At 39.6% G+C, this 25095-nt stretch overlaps 2 protein-coding genes across 2 annotated transcripts in view; one reads left to right on the top strand and one right to left on the bottom strand.

Moving 5' to 3' along the window:
• The window catches only part of SCRN3 (secernin 3), a 22318-nt gene extending 13887 nt beyond the window's left edge, over nucleotides 1-8431 (bottom strand). Inside the window, exons 1-4 of the mRNA XM_006878964.1 lie at nucleotides 8264-8431; nucleotides 6898-7079; nucleotides 5951-6150; nucleotides 2200-2412 (exon numbers count right to left, since the gene is read on the bottom strand). Of these exons, the coding sequence (XP_006879026.1) occupies nucleotides 2200-2412; nucleotides 5951-6150; nucleotides 6898-7079; nucleotides 8264-8422 (754 nt within the window). The 5' untranslated portion in view covers nucleotides 8423-8431. The remainder of the gene's footprint in view (nucleotides 1-2199; nucleotides 2413-5950; nucleotides 6151-6897; nucleotides 7080-8263) is intronic.
• Nucleotides 8432-10359: 1928 nt separating this feature from the next.
• Nucleotides 10360-25095, top strand: part of CIR1 (corepressor interacting with RBPJ, 1) — a 73617-nt gene continuing 58881 nt past the window's right edge. Inside the window, exon 1 of the mRNA XM_006878965.1 lies at nucleotides 10360-10508. Coding sequence (XP_006879027.1) covers nucleotides 10437-10508 — 72 coding nt within the window. The 5' untranslated portion in view covers nucleotides 10360-10436. The remainder of the gene's footprint in view (nucleotides 10509-25095) is intronic.

Here is a 25095-nt window from a genome sequence, read left to right on the forward strand (position 1 = left end):
AAAATTTTTATTATTTTTGTGTGCGTGTACTGTCAAATCAGATCTGACTGGTACAGGAGGAGATTGCCCCTCCTTCCCTGGCAGAGCATCTGGTGGATTCGAACCATGCACCTCTGGGATTGTAGTTGCAGCTTCTTGCCACTAGGCCACCAGAGCTCCCCGAGCAATTGCTTTTTAAAATAGGATCAACTTGACAACAAGGGGGCAGTGAATTTATGTCAACAGGTAAACTCTGAAAAGGAGAATGAAAATAGTTGGAAAATTCAACGAATGCAATCAGTGTCACTAAACGGTACATGCATAGACTGCAGAATTGATGTATAAATCTCAATAATAACCAAGTAACTATTGTTTTTAAAATAATAAACATAACCTATTTTCTAACCTTAAGAAGACCTAAGAAAGACTCAATGATCTTGTAATTATAACAATTTAGTAAAGTTACATTCATTTCATTCAAGGATCCCGGTAACTTTTCATATAAGTACTTTATGAATTCTAACCACTGCAAGTACTTATTTACTTGATAAATTATGTGATACCACTGCATTTTGGCTATTAAATCGACATTGTTGTTATGAGATGCCTTTAAGTCAATGATGACTCATAGTTGTTGTAATAGGAACCTACCCAGAGCTGACCCTTCAGCAGGTTTTCAGAGGCAGTTAAGTCATGCAGGAAAAGACTGCTCATCCTTCTTACACAGAGCAGCTGATGGTTTCAAACCATGTGCCTCAGAACTGCAGCGCTGCTTCTTACCACTAGGCCACCAGAGTTCTCGTGAGCCATATAGACCCAATGAAAAGTAGATCTGAACCTTGCCCTATCCTGCACCATCCTCCCTATTTCTGATAGGCTGCAAGCCCACTGTTACAGTCACTGTGTCAGTTCATCTTATTGTGAGTTTTCCTCTCTTTCTCTGACCCTCCACCTTTTCCAGTAGGACGTCTTTTTTCCCCCAAGGACTGGTCTGCACAGCAATCTACTAACAGTATTCTAAGTTGTTTGGTTTTTTATACTTTGACTATGTATGAATCCTTAAAATCCATTTTTATCATTCTTACAGAAAGCAAAGAGTACTAGAGGGATATCTGTCTGTGTTTCATTGACTATGCAAAGGCATTTGACTGTATAGAAAATAACAAATTATGATTAACACTGAGAATGGAAATCCAAGAACACTTGATTGTGCTTATGCAGAATCTATACTTGGACCTCCTCAGAACCGAGCAGGGAAACACTGCATGGCTCAAAATCAGGAAGGGAGTGTGTCAGGGATGTGTCCTGTCTCCATACCTTTTCAGATCATTTGGAAAGCTGGGCTTGAGAAGGAATGTGGCATCAGGCTTGAAGGAAGACTAATCAACAACCTACGTTATACAGATGACACACCCTGCTTGCTGAAACTGAGGAGGACCTGAAGCACTTGCTGCAGAAGGTCAAGGATTGTAGTCTTCAATATGGATTGAAGCTCAACATCAAGAAGACAAAGATTCTCAACACTGACCCAACTGACACCACCATTATGGATGGAGAAGAGATTGAGGTTGTTAACAAGTAGAACTTGCTCAGCTCCACAATCAACACTTTTGGCACCACCAGTCAGGAAATCAAAAGACAAACTGCATTAGGTAAATGAGCTGTGAGGGACCTTTCCAGAGTACTGAGAAGCAACAATGTCATTCTAGAGACTAAGATGTGCCTGATCCAATCCATGATCTTCTCAGCTACTTGCTATGCATCAGAGAGCTGGTTAATAGACTAAGGATGATAGAGGAAGAATTTATGCCTTTGAATTGTGGTGCAGGAGAGAAGAGTCTTGAACATACCATGGACCACCAAGAAAACAAATAGGTCTAAGAGAGGGAAACCAAGTTCCTCTTTGGAGGCTAGGATTTTGAAGCTCCATCTCATATACCTTGGGCACGTGGCCAGGAAGGATCGATCCTTGGAGAAGTACATCATGCTCAGAAGGGTAGAGGGACAGCACAGGAGAGGAAGACCCTGGATGAGATGGATTGATACAGTAACTGGGGCAATGGGGGTTGGTGTGTCGGAATTAGTGAGACTGGCTCTGGACAGGGCAGGCTTCAGAGCTTGTGTACATAGGGTTGCTATGAGTCACAGGTGACTTGACAACACATTTTATCTAGACAAAATGGAATTTTTCATTCTAATAGTACTTAAATGATAAATTACCTCTATGTTTATTCAGAAGTTTGTAACCTTCACAGTATCTGCCTGAAGAAGTTGTCATCTTGGCTGTGTCAAGATATGAATATGTTGCAGCAAAATCAAACTCCTTTTTACCATCCCACCAACCTTTCTGCTTAGCATAGTTTCTCATGTCAGGATGCTCCCGATCAATCTTAGTTGTTACTGACAACTGATTCGAGATATTACGAACTCCCTCTGTTATCAAAGAAGAGAGAAGAAAAAATGTTTAGTATAAGGTATAGCTGTGTACATATAATTCTTAATTATTTTTTAAATATAAATATATTGTTGTTAGGTACAAGTCTATATTGACATTGTCGTCATCACTGTGTACCACAGTGTTGGAACAGACCCACAGCTGACCCTCTGGTGGGTGTTCAGAGGCAGTTAATCACACAGGAGGAGACTGCCCTTCCTTCTCCCATGGAGCAGCTGATGGTCTCAAATCGTGTGCCTTCCGGATTGCAGTGCAGCTTTTTGCCAGTAGGCCACCAGAGCTTATATGTATTTGTAAATTTTGTACCATGTATGACATACTAAAGATAATAATTATTTTTAAAGCAAACTTTTTATTTTGGGATCTTTACATATTTGTACATAGTAGTAAGAAGTAACGTAGAGAGATCTCGTATACACATCATTCGGTTTCCCCCAATAGTCACATCTTACAAGATGAGTCTTAATATACTAATATCACAATGAAGGTATTGGGATTTACAGTCAAAATATAGCATATTTCCATCATCACAAGAATTCTTCATGTTATACATACAGACACAAACATATTGGTTCTGATTCTCCAGGAAATTCCATATTTTGTAGGGAGTTCTGATGACCTAGCTGAACTGCCAACCCAAAGACAATTTATTCTAATCCATCAGCTGCTCCATGGGAGAAAGACAGGAAATCTCCTCCCACATGATTTACTGCCCCTGAAAACCACCCCCTCAAGAATCAGTTATGCCTTTCTACGAAGATGGTACCAAAAGTGAAGAGGGAAGCCCCTGCCCCTCCCAAAACTGAAGCCAAAGCAAAGACATTAAAGGCCAAGAAGGCAGTCCTGAAGGGCATCCGCAGCCAAAAAAAAAAAAAGAAGAAGAAGAAGGTCTGCATGTCCCCCACTTTCTGGCGGCCTAAGACACTGAGACTCCAAAGGCAGCCCAAATACCCCTGGAAGAGCACCCCCAGGGGAAACAAGCTTTACCACTATGCCATCATCAAATTTCCCCTGACCACTGAGTCAGCCATGAAGAAGATAGAAGATAACACACTTGTGTTCATTGTGGATGTCAAGGCCAACAAGCACCAAATTAAACAAGCTGTAAAGAAGCTCCATGACCTTGATGTGACTAAGGTCAACACCTTGATTAGACCTGATGGCGAGAAAAAGGCCTATGTTCGACTTGCTCTTGACTAGGATGGTTTGGTTGTTGCCAACAAAATTGGGATCATCTAAACTGAGTCCAGCTGGCTAATTCTAAATACAAATTTTTCTCAAACACACACACAAAAAGAATCAGTATGACTTGATTCCCACTCGACTGCACATATTAGTAATACTATCTAATCTAGCTTTAGTGACTGGGGTAATGAGTGTAGGTGTGTCAGAGACAACAGGATTGGCACAGGAAAGAATAGGGTTTAGGGCTTTCGTGCATAGGGTCACTATGAGTCATAGGTGACTTGACTGATGACACATAACAACAATGACAACAACATCTAATCCGAATCAAATCAATACCTGATCTAGTAGATAGAAAGCTTTAGTTCTTGGAATAATTTGGTAATAGAGAAAAAAGGTGGCAAGGTTAATCCACAACTAGATAAGTAGAACCAATGAAAGTATCTTTTGAGATGGCCAACTGGAACTCTTTTGCAATAGAATATATTTACTTATTTCTCTCTTGCATGTAACACACTTAAAAAAGTAAGTATCCGCACTGCAATCCCAGAGGTATGCAGTTCGAATCTACCAGGTGCTCTGCTGGAGAAAGAGGGGCAATCTCCTCCTGTACTAGTCAGATCCAATTTGACAGTACACACACAAAAAATAATAAAAAATTTAAAAAAATTATAATAAAAGTAAGTATCCATTGGTACAATCAGACCAATTATCATAATAAGAAAAATAGTTTCAATATTATTTTAATGCATACATATAAGCAAACATACATGCAAAATTTCCAAGATCAATTTCTATTAAAACAATTGTCCAAAAGCGTTTTTTGAACAATCCCAGAGGTGCACGGTTCGAATCCACCAGATGCTCTGCCAGGGAAGGAGGGGCAATCTCCTCCTGTACCAGTCAGATCTGATTTGATGGTACACGCACACAAAAATAATAAAATTTTAAAAAAAAAAGCGTTTTTTGAAAAATAACCACCAACTTCTCTAATGCACAAGGCCACCTCCATGAAGCCTTTCCAAATACCCCAGCTTACAGGAACGTTCCTTTCTCTGTGTTTTCACAACAGCCATGTGTCTGTACCACTTAACATTGTCATATGTCTCTCTTATTTCTCTAGTAAAGCTAGAAGATCCAGGAGACAAGCAAACAGGAAGCATCTGACTATGACTGAACGCAGGACTGTGCTCTAGTGGAAAGAATGGCAGACTGAGTGGCAGGACTGAAAGACTTACATTTCAAGTCTCTCAATCATTCATCCTTAAAGTCATTTTATTTCCCTGGCTTTTCTCACTTGAAAACGGAAACAACAGTAAAGAAATTTTGGGGGAAATGAAGAGCATTATAAAATAGTAAGAATGTGCTGTTTTACTCAGTGCTACTAAAATTGTTTTCATTCAGACACAGTAAAAAGCTATGAAATCAACAAATCCTAACTAATCACCAGATACTAGTGCACAGCTTCACTCCCACATCTCTCTACCTACACATGATTAAATTTTGGCGTTTAGGCCAAAGTAAAAAGAAGAAATACTAAGGAATTTTAAGTAAAAAGCACAGATCAGGATATATACCAAAGTTATATAAAATTTGTAATTTCATGATAACTCCCCCTTTTTCTCTTGCTCTTAAAAAGACATGTTGTGGCAAAAATAAATAAAATAAAAAGACATGTTGCATTAGGAAAGCCTGGAGTCAGGGACCACTCCAAAGTGCTGAAGAGCAAGGATGTAAGTTTCAAGACTAAGGTACCCAAGATCCAAGCCACAGTTACTTGCTATACATCTGAGATTTGGGCAGTGAATAAAGATGAGAAAATAATTGATGCCTTTGAGTTATGATGCTAGGGAAGAGGACTGTCAAGAGAACAAACCAATTATGTCTTAGAGAGGGTTCAGCCAGGGTGCTCCTCAGAGGGAAGGATAGTGAAACTCTGTCTCACACACTTTGGACATGTTGTTAGGAGGGACCTGTCCTTGGAAGAGAAAAGTGGAGGGTCAGCAACAGAGGGAAGAAGCCTCAAAGAGATGTACTGGCACAGTGCTGTAACAATGCACTCGAGTGTGTTTGAGATGATGAGGATGACACAGGATAGGGTAGAGCTCAAAGATATTGTTCACAGGGTCCCTTTGACTCATGGTCAACTCAACAGCTCCTATTAACACCACAATATTCTTTGACATAGGTTTTTCTTTAATTTGCTCTGCAAATCAATCTTTCATTGCACTGAATTATAAACATGAATGAAAAAAATTGCATGCAGTGTTTTAAATTACAGTGGGATTTTATTATTGCAAAACAAAATAAATTATAGAAAGTTATCCATACCTTGTACTTTTTCTGCTGCCCAGTACTTCCCTGCTGTCTCCAAAATCCAAGCTTCATTCCTATCAGCTATCAGGAAGCTGTTGTGGTAACTGAATTCCATACCACCCTCTGTACAATTTCCACCCTGGCCATATCTTTCTAACAAATCAACAATGACACTGAGGGCTTTTTCCGCTGTATCAGCTCTTTCAAGGCCAAGCCTAAAATTTTAAAAAAATTCTCAGATTAAAATAAATTCTCATTATTTTTTTTTATTAAATAATTTCCTGCTCAGGATATTTTGTGCTTGTGCTCAAAATAAAACTTCTTTCCGAGAAGCAGGTAAATGAAATCTAACTACTAAACTTTTCCTTCCAAAATTAGAAAAGGAATCATGAAATAGAAAGCTTTGGATGGAAAAAAAAAACCAACCCAACAAACTAAAATCACTGACACTGAGTCAATTTTGACTCACAGTGACCCCAGTGAACAGAGTTGCCCATGGTTTCCAAGACTATAATTTAAAGCAGACTGTAGATCTTTGTCAGTGTAGTAGTTAGTGGATTTGGATAACAGCCTAGAACTTTAATCACCGAACCATCAGAATTCCTTTTTTTTAGACAAACTATGTTGAAATGAAAATTCTATAAAGTATTGGGAAGGTACCTACCCATATCTGAGCTGCAGATACGCTATCTCAAATTACCCTGTAAAATTATTGTGAGAATTAAGATAATTTTTTATAAAGTACATTAAGAATTTCCAATGAACCAAAATCTCTTAACTCTTTTCTTTCTACCAACAAATGACATCTGAGAATTTTGAAAAGATACTATGGAACATTTTGGATACAAAATATAAGAATATGAAGAGGAGAAAAAAATTAAAAGATAAAACATATATAAGTTACATCAAAATTTTAAACTTAGGCATATTCTATTTTACAAAAGTAGTAACATAAAAATAACCTGACAAGGTCCATGCCCAGGAGAGCCTCTTCATCACTGACTTCTTCTCTTCCCCACACGGCTTCGTTCCCAATGCAAACGCCATGTTCATTGGCTCCCATTTCTGCCCCCCACAACCACGCTGGACGACTAAGGACAACAGCATATGTCTCAGGCACTTGCACAATTTCTATGTAAGTACACTGTAAAGAAAGTTACAGCAACAGACACAAAACAAAAGAAAGAGAAACAAAATTCAGAATTTAAAAAATCAACCTGAAAACATAACCATTATGGAAAGGGTATATGAAATATAACCAAACTAAGAAATTGAACAATAAAAGCATTACTCTCAAGACCAATTTAGAATTGACCCTATAGCATTTATTCATCCAAATATTTTCTGAGTATCTCTGATTATAAAGCCATCTGCTAAGAGACATATTAGTTACAAAGATGAATGAAATACAAATCTTTCTCTCAAGAAACCAAGACATACACATTAACCAAGCTACAGATAACACACAAAGCCCATGCAGAGAAGAACAGGTGGTTATGAAAGCTAAGAGAGATTTTATCTAGTTGTACTTGAAACTTTTTGCTGAGCATGTAAATTGGAGTTTATGAAAGCAGTTCTCAAGGCTGGTTTCCAGTGTTACTTAGTTAATGGCAGAAATATACAAATGGATGGTGGAGATGGTCTGGGGCCAGGGAGCATCTCCTTGTGATTTGCATGTGGTGCCATAAATTGGGACTGGCTCAATGGTAGTTAACAAGAACCAAACCAAAACCCACTGTGTTTGAGTTGGTTTCCACTCAGCAACCCTCCATTGGATTCCCAAGTCTGTGAATCTTGATGGGAGACTGCCTCATCTTTTTTTCTGTGAAGCTGCTAAGTAAATTCCAACTTCAAACTTTACAGTTAGCAATCAAACTGTGATACCAAGGTTCCTTAACAAGAAGTCTCTGCCAAATAACTACTTAATGATGTGGTGGCAAGCGGTGGGGGGTGAAGAACAAACGAATCTGTCTTGTACTATAGTCAGAATGTTCTTTAGAAGCATATATGGTGAGACTTCATCTCACGTACTCTGGAGCACTATATTAAGAGGGCTAGTCCCTGAAAAGGGACATCTTGCTTGGAAAAACATAGGGAAAGTGAAGGAGAGGAAAATACTCAATGAGATGGATGGACACCGTGACTGCAGCAATGAGCTTAAGCACCTTGAGGCTGTAAGGTCCATGCAGGATGGGCCATGGCTTTGTCCTATTGTACATACGTGGTTGCTGTAAGTTGGAGCCAACTTGATGGCACCAAAGAACACCACAATGACAGAAATAACTATTTAAAGAACTAAACTGCTAAGAAAAAATATATATCACTTACCTTAAGATGTTCTTCCACGTTATCATGAACTGCAGCAGGAAAATAAACTACCTCTTGAACTTCATCACAGAGCCTATCTGAATTTTTTCCAAAAATAATCCTGTTACCAACTGTTGCTGGAGGTAATGCCACAAAGGTGTCACAGGAGCAAGGTTTCATCTTGTTGTTTTTTAAAAACTAAAGAATCAGACACAAGTTTTAAAAGAAAAAATATTTTCAGTAAAATTTAAAGCAAAGAATTTTACATTCTTAAAAAGGAATATTTTCTAATAAAAGGTCTTGATAAAAGTTTTAAACTTTGTGTACTGTAGTATTAAAATCAGCTCAAAAATGGTTTAGGAATCAATTTTGTACTACAAGAATCAATCAGATAATGGCAATGGGAAGTACCTCCTTCTTGTTCTGTAAATCGAATTTATCCTTTGAGGTCTTTCTCTCCTAAAGTCCTACCTCTCTTTTCACTTTCTGTATTTAGAACCTTGTTTGCCTAAAAGAATTGCAGGAAAAGAGCCTAGTGATTTGTTACTTTAAACTGTCTTTTTTAAAAAAAAAAAAATCCTTTGCTTATTTAAACAAACAAAACCCACTGCTGTTGAGTCAATTCATTAACCGTAAAGGACAGAATAAAACTTCCCCACAGCGTTCCCAAGGCTGCAATCTTTATGAAGCAGCTGGTTGGTTTTAATTGCTGCACGGGCAGAAAATAAAATAAAATATGACCGTCGAGTTGGTTTCGACTCCGTTGAGTTTCCAAAGCTGTATGTTATTCTGTACAGACTGACTGCATGAATACCTTTCTCCCACAGTGCTGATGGAGGATTCACACTGATCTTTGGGTTAGTCCCGTGCATTGCACACTACACCATCAGAGCATCAGCAGGGGGCGCCATAAGGTTCTACTCTGAAACACATGGTGTCACCGTGTCAGAACTGACTCAACAGCAATGGATTTGGTTTGGGGATTGGTACTCTGCTCTACGGTTGTGAAGACCACAATCTGGAGTAGTGGACAGTGATCCTTGAAAGCTGGGAGTGTTTTATCATTTTACTGGCCCAGGCCTTACAAACCTCATCGGTCAGTACTATTCCCTCCTAGAGGGTCACTATAAATTGGAATCTAGTCAAAGGCAGTGAGTAAGCATTTTCAAAGAAGCCCTGATGACACGGTGAATAAAGCAACTGGGATAAGAGAAAGGTAAGGGGTTGGAATCCACTAACTGCTCAGCAGGAGAAAGATGTGGCAGTCTGCCTTTATAAAGATTAACATTTGACATCCTATGGGGCATTTCTACTTTGTCCTACAGGGTTACTGTAAATCAGAATCTATTTACAGCAATCGGCTTGGTTTGTTTTTCTGGTGATACAATGGTTAAAAGCTGAGCTCCTCACCAAAAGTCTAGCTGATCCAACTCACCCAGAAACTCCTCGACAAAAAGACCTCAGATCTGTTCCTGTGAAGCTTATGGCCAAAAAACCCTGTGCTGCCCTGTATCTGACACATGGAGACAACTGTGCGGCTGAACCAATTTGACCACATACAACAACAACAACACGTCTTCAACATTCACAATTGTGGAGCACCTGTCTACGTCAGGCGCCACCCGGCTGTCAAGAGACAGGGTCTAGCTCTCATGAAGATGGCATTCTAGTTTATAGTGCTTCACTCTGGCAGTAATTTTCAGAAACATCACATTTGTCCCTTATCCAAAGCAGCGATGCTACCATAGCCATACATACCTACAATCCAAGGAAATTCATATCACTCGAATTAGAGTTAACAGAAAGTAACGGGGCTCGGACTTCAAATACTTTTCGAAGAGCCACGGCCACCCACTGCAAACCACGCGGGCGGGACACTGTGCAGCAAGCGAGCCCATCGCGCCGCGACCCCAACCTTCCGGGCTCCCACCCGGATTATGCACGCCCCTCTCCGTGCACGCCCCTCTCCATGCACGCCCCTCCCCATGCACGCCCCTCACCTGGCCTCGGAACTTCCCCCGCCGTGAGCTGCCCAAGCGGCCGGGAGCAGCCTGCTGAGACGCGAGTTGCCGGAAGCTGTCACTTTTAACCTCGGAAGTTCCCCCTACTACCAGAGTCTCAGTTCCGGTTACAGGCGAATTTTGTTTACGTTGCTCCCAGGTCTGGATGCTGTCTTCCTTAGTTCGGCTCCAAGATGGGGAAATCCTTCGCCAATTTTATGTGCAAGAAGGACTTTCATCCTGCCTCCAAATCCAATATCAAAAAAGTGAGTAAAGCGACCGCGGGAGGGATCGGTCCAAGGTGGGCTGCGTTTCTAGGGGCTGCTGGAGGTAAGCACGAACGTGAGGGTGTCTCCGAGACCCCAGGGTCTTCGCGGCTTATCCAAGTGGGTAGCCCTAGTGCTCTCTTTCTTCTTCCCTGAGAAACCCGCTGACAAAGCTGGTCCACGGCGGTTATTTTCTAGCCTTCAACGGTTCTGTCAGCTAAAGACTGAATCCTTAAACTGTAAAGACTGCTGCTATTATAGTTAATGTCCTTTTGAGTCGGAGCTGACCCTCCAGTGGGTTTTCAGAGGCAGTTACTCATTCGGGAGATTGCCCATCCTTCTCCATCGGAGCCACTGGTGGATTCGAACTGTTTTTCTTTCGGATTGCAGGGCAGCTTCTTACAAGGATGCTCCAAAGATTGCTGCTAAGTTCCTCAGTGCCTCCCTCCCTCGACAGATTTCGGATCGTTGCTTCTGAACACTGCTCTCCTGTGCAAAGATAGCTATCTATTTACTTTTAAGATTTTTAAGAAAACTTGAAGGGAAGCAGATCCCCTTGGTTTCAATCTTTCATCTCACCCGATTTTAGAGGTCTGTTTCATAATCTTGCGTACTAAATAATGACCAGTCATCTAAGTTACCCACTGAAAAACCGTACTGAACAATCAGATTATTAGATCAGAAGCAGAAAGATGACATAGAAGGCTGTAGAAGTTAAGCCTGGATTCTACTTATTTCACCATAGGCTGATTTACCCCCGAAACTTTGAACAAGATATTTAATGTCTCTGATCCTCAGTCTCCTAATATAGAAATTAAAAATTAACAGTATGAGCTGCCTTGACTTGTGAAATTATTGTGAGTAAAGGAGATGGTGGAGATGAAGGTTTTGAAACAACGTGAGCCACAAAAAGGAGGTACTCAGTAAAAATAGTAGTTGCTGTGTACACAGATTTAAGAAAATGAGACTTTGCTCTACCACCATCACTCTTGAGTTTATCAAACCTTTTTTCCTTCTTGTTCTCCTCAAGAACTTTGGTAGGTAGTTCTTCCTAATTGTTACCCTACTCAGATAAGGAATGTTAATGCATGTGTGTTGTATGCTTATTGGTACTTTTTTTTTCTAATTTTATTGTATTATTTTTACGTGTACTGTCAAATCAGATCTGACTGGTACAGGAGGAGATTGCCCCCTCCTTCTCCAGCAGAGCGTCTGGTGGATTTGGTACTTTTATATAACCTTTTTTTTTTCCTATCTCCCAAACAAGAACTTAGTTTCATTCCTCCACCCAGAGGTGACAATCATTGCCCTTGTTCAGACGAAGGTTTCTCTGTCTCAATAGGTCGTTTTCTGTTCTGTGCATTGTAGAATGTTTAGCAACATTCCTGGCCTCTACTCCTTACATGCCAGTTTGCTGTACCTAATTGAAACAACCAAAAATTCTTTTCAAAATACTCTCTCATTGCCATCAAGTTAGACCCATCTCATAAATGACTCTCCAGTGGGCCTTGAATAAATCACTTGGAGATTGCCCATCATTCTCCCTTGGAGCAATTGATGATTGTGAACCTCCTGCTTTAGGATTGGCAGCGTAACTCCTTTCCATTAGGCCACCAGAGTTCCCTAAAACTCTCTAGACATTGTTAAGTATCTCCTTCTGAGAGGGGGGGTAAAAAATGCCCCATTAGGAACAATTGTCCTTAAGAGATAATGTTTAAACAAATAATTCATACCAAAAGATTAGGAATACAGACCCTTGTTTTGAAACACAGGAGCTAACAAATCTGTTTCGGAGTTAGGCAGACATCTCTAATTTCTTTCAAAGTAGAGCCAGTTAGCCAAATAGTCAAGTCTTAGGGAAAATCTTACAATGTAGATTGCTTAAGAATGAAAAGAATAGGAGGCGGCATTGATTAAAAATGTTTAGAAAAAGGTACATAACAGAAAGTCTTTATCAGGATAAATTGTTCTTAGGCTTGTTTTCCCTTCAGTTCTTTTTTTCCCTTAAATTCTATTTTGTTGTCATGCTGTTGGTGGTGGTTATGTGCTGTTGAGTCTCCTGCAACTCATAGCGACCCTATGTACAACAGCCCTAAACCCTGCTCTATCCTGGGCCATTCTTATTGTCTCTGACACACTTAGCCCCATGACCCCAGTCGCTGAATCAATCCATCTTATGGAGGGTCTTCCTCTCCTATGCTGTCCTCCACCCTCCTAAGGATGATGTCCCTCTCCAAGGACTGGTCCCGCCTTGCAACATATCCAAAGTATGTTAGATGAAGCTTCAGAATCCCTGCTCCAAGGAGCAGCCTGGCTTCACCCTCTCCAGGACGAATTAGTTTGTTCTCCTAGCAGTCCATGGTCTGTTATATACTCTTCTCCAGCACCACAGCTCAAAGGCATTAATTCTCCTTCTATAATCCCCTAGTCATTGTCCAGCTCTCTGAACCATAAAAAGTAATTGCAAAGACCATGGCGTGTTATCAGGTGCACCTTAGTCTCCAGACTGATATTGTTGCTCTTCAGTACTTTGGAGAGGTCTCTGACAGCAGACTTTCCCAATGCAATTTCGTCTCCTGATTTCCTGGCTGCTGGTACCAAGAGTGTTGATTGTGAAGCCAAGCAAACTGAAGCCATTAACAATCTCAGTCTCTTCACCATCTATCATGATGCTGCCAATCAGCCTAGTGGTGAGAATCTTTGTTTTCTTGATGTTGAGCTTCAATCCATATTGAAGGCTGCAGTCCTTGACCTTCTGCAGCAAGCGCTTCAGGTGCTCCTCAGTTTCAGCAAGCTGGGTTGTGTCTCTGCATAATACAGATTGTTGATGAGTCTACCTCCAATCCTGATGCCACACTTCTCCTCATGCAGCCCAGCCTCCTAGATAATCTGTTAGGGAGATAGGCCACGTCCTTGGCACACCCCCTTCCCAATTTTGAACCATGCATTGTTTCCTTGTTCTGTTCTGATGACTGCCTCTTGGTCCAATCTTCTGTTCAACTCGTTAATATCTTGATTTCCTCCCTTTGCTCTAGTGCAATATTCAGAGTGCCTTCTGACATCCAACTGGGTCTTTTCTTCCTCCTCTGTCTTTACAGTGACCTTTTGGATTCTTCCTGCATGATGTCCTTGATATCCTCCCATAACTCATCTGGTCTTCGCACATTAGTGTTCAAGGCCTCAAACCTGCTCCTGAGATGGTTTTGAAATTCAGTTGGGATAGACTCAAGGTCAAATTTTGGTTCCTATGGGCTTGATTTAATTTTCCTCAGCTTAAGCTTGAACTTGTATATGAGTAGATGATGATCTGTTCCACAATCAGCACCTGGCCTAGTTTTCACAGCTGATACTGAGCTTCTGCAGCGATTCTTTCCACAGATGTGATTGATCTGACTCCTATGCATACCATCAGGTGAAATCCATGTGTATAGCCTGCATTTATGTTTCTTATAAAATGTATTTGCAATGAATAAGTCGTTGTGCAAAATTCTATCGTTCTATCTCTAGCTTCATTTCTGTCACCAAGTCCATGTTTTCCAACTGCTGATCCTTCTTCTCTATTCCCGACTTTTGCTTTCCAGTCACTCATTAATGCATCTTGATTGTATGTTCGATCAATCTCTGACTGCAAAAGTTGGTAGAAATCTTCAATTTCCTCTTCTTTGGTTCTGGTTTTTGGTGCATATATATGAATGGTGGTGGTATTCACTGGACTTCCTTGTATGCGTATGGATATTATCCTGCCACTCACAACATTTTATTTCAAGACAGATCTAGAAATGACTTTTTTAACTATGAAAGCAACCCCATTTTTCCTCACTTTTTTGTCTCCAGGATAGTAGATCAGATAATCTTCTGACTCAAAATGTCCCATGCTAGTCCATTTCATTTCACCAGTACCTAGTATGTCAATATTTATGTGTTCCATTTCTTTCTTAACAATATTAAATTTTCCTACATTCATTGTTCTCATATTCCATGTTCCAATCACTAGTGTCTACTTAGGGGAGCTCTGGTGGCCTAGTGGCAAGAAACTGAACTGCAATCCCAGAGGAACACGGTTCGAATCTACCAGATGCTCTGCCGGTGAAGGAGGCGCAATATCCTCCTGTACCAGTCAGATCTGATTTGACGGTACACGTACACAAAATTAAAAAAAAAAAAAAAAAGAACTAGTGTCTACTTAACAGCTATTCCTCCTACTTTGTGTTTCTATACTTGAGTGCTCAGCCCCAGTTGCCATATTTGTTAGTCTAAGCGTGCACTATTGTACATAGGGTTTTCAAAGGCCAGCTATTTCAGAAGTGGATGGCCAGTCCTTCCTAGTCCGTCTTAATTTGAATGCTCAGATTTAGAACATTATCTGACAGACAAGCATTTTACAGAGAAGAGCCAATTAAAGATATTTCCCAGTAGTAGAAAAACCCAATAGATTCTGTGTTGTCCACGCCCTTGGCAAGTGTGTGTTTTTGACCCACCTCTTTTCCCTGATTCACCAGCTTTCACTTCTACTCCCACCTACTCAATTCACCATCTGTCTTCCCTATCCAGTAGCAGTTGAGAAGATACACAGCAAAATATACATGTACTTTCAAGAGATGCTAATTGCCTGCTTCAAGTTACTCAACTTTTCTCATTACCTTTCCTCAGTTGTTTCTTTCCAGTCAGCATAAACTCACTGTTGTCCTCCGAAGTTGTATTTAACCTTTCAAATTGCTGTTACCTGCTTGATATTCATAAAGGGGCATAAGTCTTAAGGCACACTTTTTTTTACTAGTTAAATTAAACTGTAGTTAGGGGTTTTTTTTGTTGTTTATTTGATTTTTCCAACTTTTTATTATGATTTGAATGAAGTATAAAGAATAAAATAACCATTCTTACCCATTTTGGGGGTTTTTGTTTTTGGTTTTTGGGAGGTTCTCCCTCCCATTTTATTTTGTGATACTGATTATAGTGCAGTCACTCTAACAGCACTCATCCCACTTCCTCCTTGTAGTTCTTGTTTCCATTCATCCAGCTCTATCCCTTTTTGCCCCTAGGTAAATGTTACCCTTTTGATTTTGTATGGTTGGTTGATTGTAAGGACTGAGTGCTCGCTGGTGTTACTGCTCACCTTTTAATCCTGTCTGTTGTTCGGCTGAAAGATGTACTACAGGGTGTTTAGTTCCAAGCTCAAAGGGTGGCTGAAGGGTTCAACCTGTCTTCATAAAAACCTGGAAATTTTTATGATTTTAAATTTTGTTCCACATTTTTCTCTCACTCTTTCTAGAACCTTCTAATGTGATTAAGTACGATCAGAAGTGGTACCTGGTTTCAAGGTCATGGAGGTTGGGGTTCTGGAGGGTTCATTAGTATTGTGGACTAGTTGTTTCCCTGTGTTGTGATTTTCTTCCTCCTTCTCTGCTTTGGATGAGAAGAGACAAATGGTAGCACCTATTATGTGATTTTAAGATGATTCCAGGGTTTAAGGTTTTTGGTTTTTATTTTATTAATTTTAATGAACATTTGCTGAGATTTGGGATTTTGATTCATTCATTGTTGCACTAAGGGTTTAAGGTTTTTAAAAATTATCTTAGTTCATTCCCAAGAGCCATGTAGGGATGGCCATATATGACCTTTATCAACTTAACAAAGGGTAACTGTCTCCATCAACAGTATCAATAACACAAAACCAATTCCCATAGTCAGATATCCCACCATGGCTCTCATACCTCTTTCCACTCATCACCAGTATTACTGCATTGATGGGTTCAGAATCTGATGTGATAACTCACAGACTACACAGAACCATGTTGTGGAAATCAAAAGGTTAAAATCCAAAGGTTAGTAGCAGAATACAGTCAGGACAGCTCCTAAAATGTACATGCAGGCACCTTAGCCTTGAGCCACATGGCTTTAAACCAGGGTTACAAAGTTCTCAGTTCTGCTAAAATTGGTTTAGCCCTTCAGTCTTAGCCAGTGTTACAAACTTCTCAGTCCTGCGAGTTATGACACCTCCCTCTCCAGTTGTCCAACAAACTTAGGCAAAGGCTCTTAGCTCTTGTTCTAATGGTATAGCAGTCCCAAAGTCCCATTTCACATCAGATCTTTAGTTCAGTCATGTATGTTGCTGCCATAGGTGTAGCTGGAGTGAGAACGTCTAGTCCCTCTCAGAGAGCATGGAGTATTTTCTTGCTACTGCTTTTTCATCTGGGCAAAAGATGTAATGGGCAGGGAAGGTGTAATTCTCCTGCTGCCGGATTTCTAATTTAATGGTGAGACTAGCTAACAGCCTTGCGTAAAGGCTAACAGGCACCATTAGCATATTCCCATCCATCTTCATGGCAAAGTCAAACTATGGCTAGGAAAGACAGTGAAAGGTAAACTCCATATCCACCCTCCAGAAAGTCTAGAGTCCATGATAATTGCATTTTGTTTTACTTTTCTCACATTAAGGATTCTTCTGTAGGAACATTGATAAAAATATTGAGTAATGCTAGCTGGGCATTACCCAGTTCTTCTAGTTTCTTGAGAAAAGTAGTAGTTGTTCCTGGAGGCAGTTAGCCACACTACCTATACCTTCTTCCTGTTCTTTACTCTCCTTTCTTTGTTAATGGATATTTGTTGCCTTTGAGTTGGAACTGGAACTGACTCATAACTGACCCTCCATTGGGTTTCCATGGTTATAAATTGCATGGAAGGAGATTACTTTTCTTTCTCCTGTGGACCTGCTAGTAGATTCAAGCTGCTAGAAGGTATGGTCTTTGAGGTAGCTACTCATACAGACTACCCCATCAGAGCTCCCTCCTTCTGTTGCATCAAATGGATAGAAACCAATTGTTTCACCTTTTGTTTGTGCCAGTTGTTGCATGATTGATGCTTTCAAAGACTCAAGCCATTATGCAACAAAGTAGGAAGTAAATGGAAGTACTAAATAATTAATTAATTAATCTGGCTGACTGAGTGGACCCATAAAATCATGACGGTAAACCTCTAACCAAGGAATCAAATTCAGGGAACTGTTTGTTTGAACATACGCCGTCTGGACTTTTTCTCACCCCCTGTCATTGTAAGTATATCACAGCATTTGGCAATTCAACTTTGAATAGGTATGTAGCTGATTAACATCTGTTATGTTAATTGGCTTTGCAAAGCTACCCTTAACCAATATTCTTTTTCGATCACCATTAGCCCCCATTTTCTCCCTCTCTCCTGCCCCAAATTAACACTGATATTCTTTATTTGATCTCTGTACATTTGTTTTCTTGCATTACATAAGGTCACAAAATGTTTGTTCTTTCATGACTGGCTTATTAAACTGAGCTTAATGAATGTCTTCAGAGCCCATCCCTCCTGTGGCATAAATCAAGACTGCATTTGTTCTGCTGAGTAGTATTCCATTGTATGTCTTTTTTTTTTTTGTCCATTCTTTTATTGATGGGCAGGTGAGCATTTGAGTTGTTTCTACATTTTTATAATTGTGAATAGCATTGCAGTGGACTCTCTCTGTGAGTCTCTGCTTTCAGGTTTCTTGGGTATACGGCTACAAGTGGAATTCCTGGATCATATGGTAGTTTTCATTTTGGCCTTTTGAGGAACCACCACACTGACTTCTACAACAGATACACAATTTTGCATTCTCACCAGCAATGGGTAAAAGGTCCAGTTTCCCCCATCGTCACTGACATTTGTTATTTTTTTGCTTTGTTTTGGTTTTTCCCTTTAATTTCAGCCATTCCTGAAAGAGTAGAATGGTATTTCTTTGTGGTCTTGGTTTGCATTTCTTGGATTGTTAAATGTCATGTACAATCTTTTCATTAGCATCATAGTCATTTGAATGTCCTTTTTGGAAATGGCTGAAAGAAGAGAATATTGTCTGTTTATGGAAAAGTATCTGATGCTTGGAAAGGTGGTGCATCAACAACAAAGGGGAAGACCTTCAATGAGTTAGATTGACACAGTGACAGTAATGGTAGGCTTGAGTGTGTCAGAGATGATGATGATAGCACAGCATAGAGCAGGGTTCAGATCCATTATTCATAGGATTATGGAATCATAGCTTGATGACATTTAACAACAACAACATTCAAGTATATTCCCCATTTTGTGATTAAATTGCCTTTTTTTAGTTGTTGAGGTTTATTAATATATTTTGGTTATTAGGTTCTTGTTGACTGTATGGTTTCCCAGTCAGTAGTTGGTAGTTCATCTATTTATGTCTTTTATAAAGTCTGTTTTTTTTTCCTTTCCATTTTATACTGGCTTATTTACAAAGTTCAAATACATTGTTTTTCACACTGGATCTTTCTCATTTCCTTCTGCACCACCTCCACTTATCAAATGATGTGACCCTATGATTAACAACACACACACACACACCCCACCCATCCTCACCCACCTGCTTCTACCCTCCCCTCCCTCGGATCCTCATACTTGTTCTACAATAATGACTTTTTTTTTCTTCTCAATTAATTTTTTGTTTGTGTACCGTCAAATCGGATCTGACTGGTACGGGAGGAGATTGTCCCTCCTTCTCCAGCAGAGCCTCTGGTGGATTTGAATCGTGTACCTCTGGGATCGCAGTGCATCTTCTTGCCAGTAGGCCACCAGAGCTCCCTTTACAATAATGATTTTTAGACAGTATTTGTCCTTATGGGACTGAATTAGTTCACTCAGCATAATGCTCTGTACTCCCTCCCTTGTTAGGTAGTAATTTGCAAAATGATTGCTCCTGTGTGCTGCGTAGTGTGAATGTACAGTAATTTCTCAATTCCATTATGATACTTTTCTTTGTCCTGTTGAGCTAACCTTTGAAATCTTCTGCTCAGCTCTTTTAGTTTGTCATATTTCCCCTTTGTTTTGGCTTTTTGATGTACTAGTGCAATATTTAGAGTCTCTTCAGACATCTATTTCATTTTTTTTCTTTATCCTCTGTCTTTATACTCTCACAAAGGCTGAAGAGAAAGTCCATAAAGTATCCACTTAAAAAAAGTTTATCATGTTACTTTTTCCTTCAACTAACTGGATTGAAGCAGCAGCTGCAGCAATGGGCTCAAGTGTGTCAAAGAGTGTGAGGTTGGCATAGAATAGGACAGGGTTCAGATCTGTTATTTATAGGGTTACTGTGAGTCATACTTGATGACACCTAACGACAACAACCTTTTCCCAGCTCATTGTTCATATGGAATACCTCCAGTTCAGAGGCTTGCAGTGATTAGGAGAGAACTAAGTTCTCCCCAAGGTCCCATCCATATCCCAAAGATAAGAACAGCTTTCCCTCCCTTTTTCTCATCCTCATCCTGTGGACCTCAGTTTTGATGTTTAAATAAATCCTTTTTTTTTATTTTTTATTTTTGTGTGAGTGCACCGTCAAATCAGATATGACTGGTACAGGAGGAGATTGTCCCTCCTTCCCCGGCAGAGTATCTGGTGGATTCGAACTGTGCGCCTCTGGGATTGTAGTTGCAGGTCCTTGCCACTAGGCCACCAGAGCTCCCCTAAATAAATCCTTTAAGGCAACTCCTCCAGGCCTAAAGAGATTTTATAATGCATGTTAAAAGGTTGTTCATCAACCAGAACAATGCTGTAATATAAAGAACCATACAGATTTGTTAATAGTGTAAGAGGAGCATTACCAGAATTAAAATAAAGGGGAGTGTGGTTTTTAAAGCTAAGAGAAAGAAAGTGGTTGTATGTGGCAGAAAAATATCCCCACCAAGAGACTTCTAAAGCCCTGATTAGTTTATGTGCTGTTATTTCTGTATTATTATGCCAGCAGTTTTGAAGAGAAGAAACATGTAAGCATTCTGGCAAAATGAATATTTTATTATTCCTGGCCCTGATTATAATTGACTTGCTCTCATTAGCTTAGTTCATCTGGGAGTATTAATTATTAGTATTTGGAAAGTGGCTTTAAAATTTCTTTTAGGTCAAATTTTGTTGGGCAAAATTTTGCAGGTGCCATATTTATATATGGAGAGCTCTAGTGGCCTAATCCATAGGGAATTGCTTTGCTAACCCAAAAGCCACACCTCTCAGGCAGTTCAAATCCAGCAACATCTTGGAAGAAAGATGGTCGCTCTACTGAAACCCACTGAAGGGTCAATTGAGAGTTGGTTCCAGCGAGAGAGCAATGAGTTGAGTTTATGAGCCAGAATTTTACTCAGTTTTGCTTTCCGTTTCATGTTTCTTATTCCTGGTATATAGAAACCCCACTGAGTTTGTTTGTTAACCTTATACCCTGAAATTTTGCCTAATTTCCCAATTAGCTCTATATGTTTTCTTAAGGACTCTTTGATATTTTCTATATGTAGCATCATATCTTGGCAGAAAGCAGAGAATACCAGAAGAATGTGTTATCTGTGCTTCATTGACTATGCAAAGGCTTTTGACTGTGTGGATCACAACAAGCTATGGCTGACTCTGAGAAGAATGGGAATCCCAGAACATTTGATTGTGCTAATGTGAAACCTGTACTTGGACCAAGAGGCAGTCATTAGAACAGAGCAGGGAGACACTGGATGGTTTAAAATCAGGAAGGGGGTCCATCAGGGATGTATTTTGTCTCCATACCTTTTCAATCTGTATGCAGAGACTCTGGGCTATATGAGGAGGAATGTGGCCTCAGGATTGGTGGAAGAATCATCAACAACCTGCGTTATGCAGATGACACAACGCTGCTTGCTGAAACTGAGAAGGACCTGAAGTGCTTGCTGCAGAAAGTTAGGGACTGCAGTCTTCAATATGGATTGAAGCTCAATATTAAGAAAACAAAGATTCTCAGCACTGGGCCAATTGGCAGCATCAGTATGGATGGTGAAGAGATTGACATAGTTAACAGTTTTAGTTTACTTGGTTCCACAGTCAACACTCTTAGTAACAGCAGCCAGGAAATCAGGAGACAAGTTACATTGGGAAAGTCAGCTGTGAGGGACCTTTCAAGAGTACTGAAGTGCAGTGACATCAGGATGGAGACTAAGATGCGCCTGATCCACGCTATGGTCTTTGCAATTACGTGCTATGCATCGGAGAGTTGGACAGGGAATAGGGATGATAGAAAGAGAGGTAATGCCTTTGAGCTGTGGTGCTGGAGAAGAGTGTTGAATATACCATGGACTGCTAGAACAAACCAGTTTGTCTTGGAGAGGGTGAAGCTAATATGTTCCTTGGAGTCAAGGATTCTGAAGCTTCGTCTGACATACTTTGGACATGTTGCAAGGAGGGACTGGTCGTTGGAGAGGGACATCATCTTTGGCAGAGTGGAGGGACGGTGCAGGAGAGGAAGACCCTCAATGAGGAGGATCGATTCTGTGAGTGGAGAGGTGGGAATGAGTGTGTTTGAGATGGCGAGGTTGGCACAGGATAGAACGGCGTTTAGGGCTCTTGTACATAGGGTTGCTATGAGTCACAAGCAATTCGATGGCGCATAACTACAGCATCGTATCATCTGCAATTAAGAAATAACTTTGTTTTCTTCTTTTCTAGTCTGAATTTTTTTTTTCAGTCTAATTATTTTTATATCTTGTCATATAGCTCTGGCCAGGTCCAATATAATATTGCATAGAAGTGGTGAGAGATTCTTGTCTTGTTCCTGATGTCAAGGTGAAAGCGTTGAGTCTTTTCTCCATTATGTATAATAGTATAATGTTGGTTGTTGGCTTTTATATATGCCCTGAATCATATTGAATAATTTCCCTTTTATTTCAATCTTCTTTAGGGTTTTAATCAAATGTTTTTCTGCTTCTATATCATTTGATTCTTTGTTCTATTGATGTGGCATGCTACATTGATTTATAGTATTGAACCATCCCTGCATTCCTGAATTAAGCCCAGTTGGTCATGTTCTTTAGATCTTTGTTGATTGATTTGTTCCCTTTCTGCTGTAGACTAATCAGAATCTCATTTATTTTTGTGTCATTTTTTTCATATTTATACGATCAGAGTTTTGTGTCTTGAACCAAACTTAATTATCGTCCAGAGTCTCTTATTTCATAAACAAGGAAACACTTTTTTTCCCCCTAAGGATTATGCAGGGCCCAAGCAGAACTAGGATCTAGGATCTCTTGATCAGTGCAGTGTTTTCCCTCCTTCCACTTAGAAGGCTGTTTTCATAGTTGCAATTATGCATGAAGAAGGATTTATAGAATTCATAGTTTTATAAAAGCTTTATAGTTTTATGATTCTTTGTACTTGTTGTCATGAATAGTTTTTTACTCCTGAGTACAGACGTATTCCTACTATACTCACTCAAAGCTTTAGTATTGAAGAGTTCAGATAGAATTTGAGGGTTTGCTTTGTTTACATGTAGAGATAAACATACCCTGTTTTCAAGTGATTTTTTTTGCTGTTAGCTTTATAAAATTCAGTGAAACTGCTTTCCTATAAGAAGAAAAAAATCACACAGAATAACTTACAAACTCTGAAAAAGAAATTCTGAAAAGTAACCATGAACTTAGAAAGTATTTATTTCTCATCTGTGTAAAATGTACTTACTGGACAGCTGACCTCTTAAGTCTCATCTACCACTTTTCCAGGATGAAAGATAAAAATGAACTAACTGATTTTGGCTAATAGATGTGAAAAGAGCAAGGCCCCATGGGAAGCGCCATATCTGACTTTTACCAGCTTCACTGGGGGAAACCATCCCTGTCTACAGCATCAGTAATACAAAACCAATTTCCATGAGGTCAGACATGTCGCCCACACTCCCCTACCTCTTTTTACTCATTTCAACACCAATCTTACTTACTGCTTTGCTGGGTCCAAAATTCAATGTGATAGTTCACAGACCACACAGAATCATACTGGGAAAGTTAAAAGTTTATAATCCAGATTAATAACCAAATATAGCCAAGACAGCTCCCAAACTGTGCATGAAGGCACTTCAGCCTCAAATTTTGTGGTGTTCCTAAGTTCACAGTCCTGCCAATATTGACTTCCCCTCCTCACCCCCTAAAGTCCCGTCTCACATCAGTTCTTCAGTTCAGCCATGGCGGCTGCTGCCATCCCAAAGTGTGTCCTACAATTTCCTGTCTCCTTTTCACTGGGGTGGGGAAGGTCTCTATTCTCTGGCTTTTGAGGATTCTGATTCTTCTGGGTAAAGTGACTGGCAAGACTGATCAATCCTCTTGTGGGATGGTAGATAGCCAGTCCCTTTGTGGATAAGCCAACATGCCCCTTTGGAATTGTCCCCCTCATTCACAGTCATCCACAATAGAAAAGCCATATTAAAAGACAAACTCCATAATAGATCTTTTTAGATAATTAACCCCTTATCGGGAGAAAAAGGTAATCTCTAGCTTTCTTTGTAACAAAGGGATAAAAGATATATTTTAAATGCAAAGAAATCAAAATGGAGGAATCAAAGGTATTTCATCAAATAGTGAAAATCAAAGTTATACTATAAAGATGCTGATTGCAAAGTTGATTACATTTAAATAAGGTTAGGTTAGTCTTGAATATCACTAGTGTGCCCAAAGTGTAAATGAATGTTCACTATCTTATCACTGTGTAATCTATTATGTTAAAAATATATTGTTTAGTATCTTGTTTAGCAACATTTTATTCTTCCATGCAAGATTTTTTTTTTTTTATAAACAGTTAATTTACATTTTCATGCAAGTTTTCTCTCTTCTTTAGAAGTCTTTTGGTGGGTTTATTTTTCTACCATATGAGACCACTGCCTTTCTCTTGGCTTTAAAGACCACCAGTTGCTCCATGGGGAAAAAAAGATGACCAGTCTTCTGCCATAAAGATTTATAATATTGGAAACAATACAGGTTTGGTAGAGTCAGAATTGATTCCACAATTAGGTTTATGTGTGTTTGGTTTTGGGTGTTTTAAATATTATTATTCAAAGACTAAACTGACCAGTCATTGCAAGGTACTTAAAGTAATCACAAAGCAGATTGAGGTACACATGTATAAAAAAATTTCAACTCCGTTTACCTACAACTTACCCAGGCATGTCAGTCAACCTGGGGAATCCCCCATAAGGGCTGTCTGGGGTAGAAAATCATTTGGGAACACCATTCCCTAAGTTTCTTCTCCAGAGAACCATGATAAAAGTAACTCTCAGGGTTTCTTAGAAAGAACCCACAAGCTGTTTTTCTAAGAACTAGCAAAGGCTACCTAAAAGAAATAATTTCTAAAGACAATTTGTCATAAAATTTCCCTTTAAGGTTAGTAGATTGGTAAGAAGTTGCACTACCAACCAAAAGAACGGCAGTTCAGATCCACCAGCTGCTCTGCAAGAGAAAGATGTGCAGTCTCTTCCCATGTATTTAACTGCCTCTGAAAACCCTCGGGAAGGTCAGCTGTTAGTTGGTTTGAATCATAACAACATGTTTAGAGGGAAAGGTTTAACTTGCTGTTTCTTTGAATGGCAGTCTTTAAAGTTGCTAGGGAGACAGTGACACTTTCTCAACTTGGAAGAAACAAGATTAAATATCCTAGGATAAATAATGGTGATTTTTACCTTCACTACCTATATGATTTTGAGAATAGCACAGAGGGACACAGCCTATGATTGATGATATCGTTTAAACTTTTTTTTTCTTTCTATAATTATATTTTATTAATTTTCATAAACATTTACAGAGATTTTGGG

The sequence above is a fragment of the Elephantulus edwardii genome, unplaced genomic scaffold (assembly GCF_000299155.1).
Source record: "Elephantulus edwardii isolate Elephantulus edwardi_28Jun2011 unplaced genomic scaffold, EleEdw1.0 scaffold00001, whole genome shotgun sequence".
Classification (NCBI taxonomy): domain Eukaryota; kingdom Metazoa; phylum Chordata; class Mammalia; order Macroscelidea; family Macroscelididae; genus Elephantulus; species Elephantulus edwardii.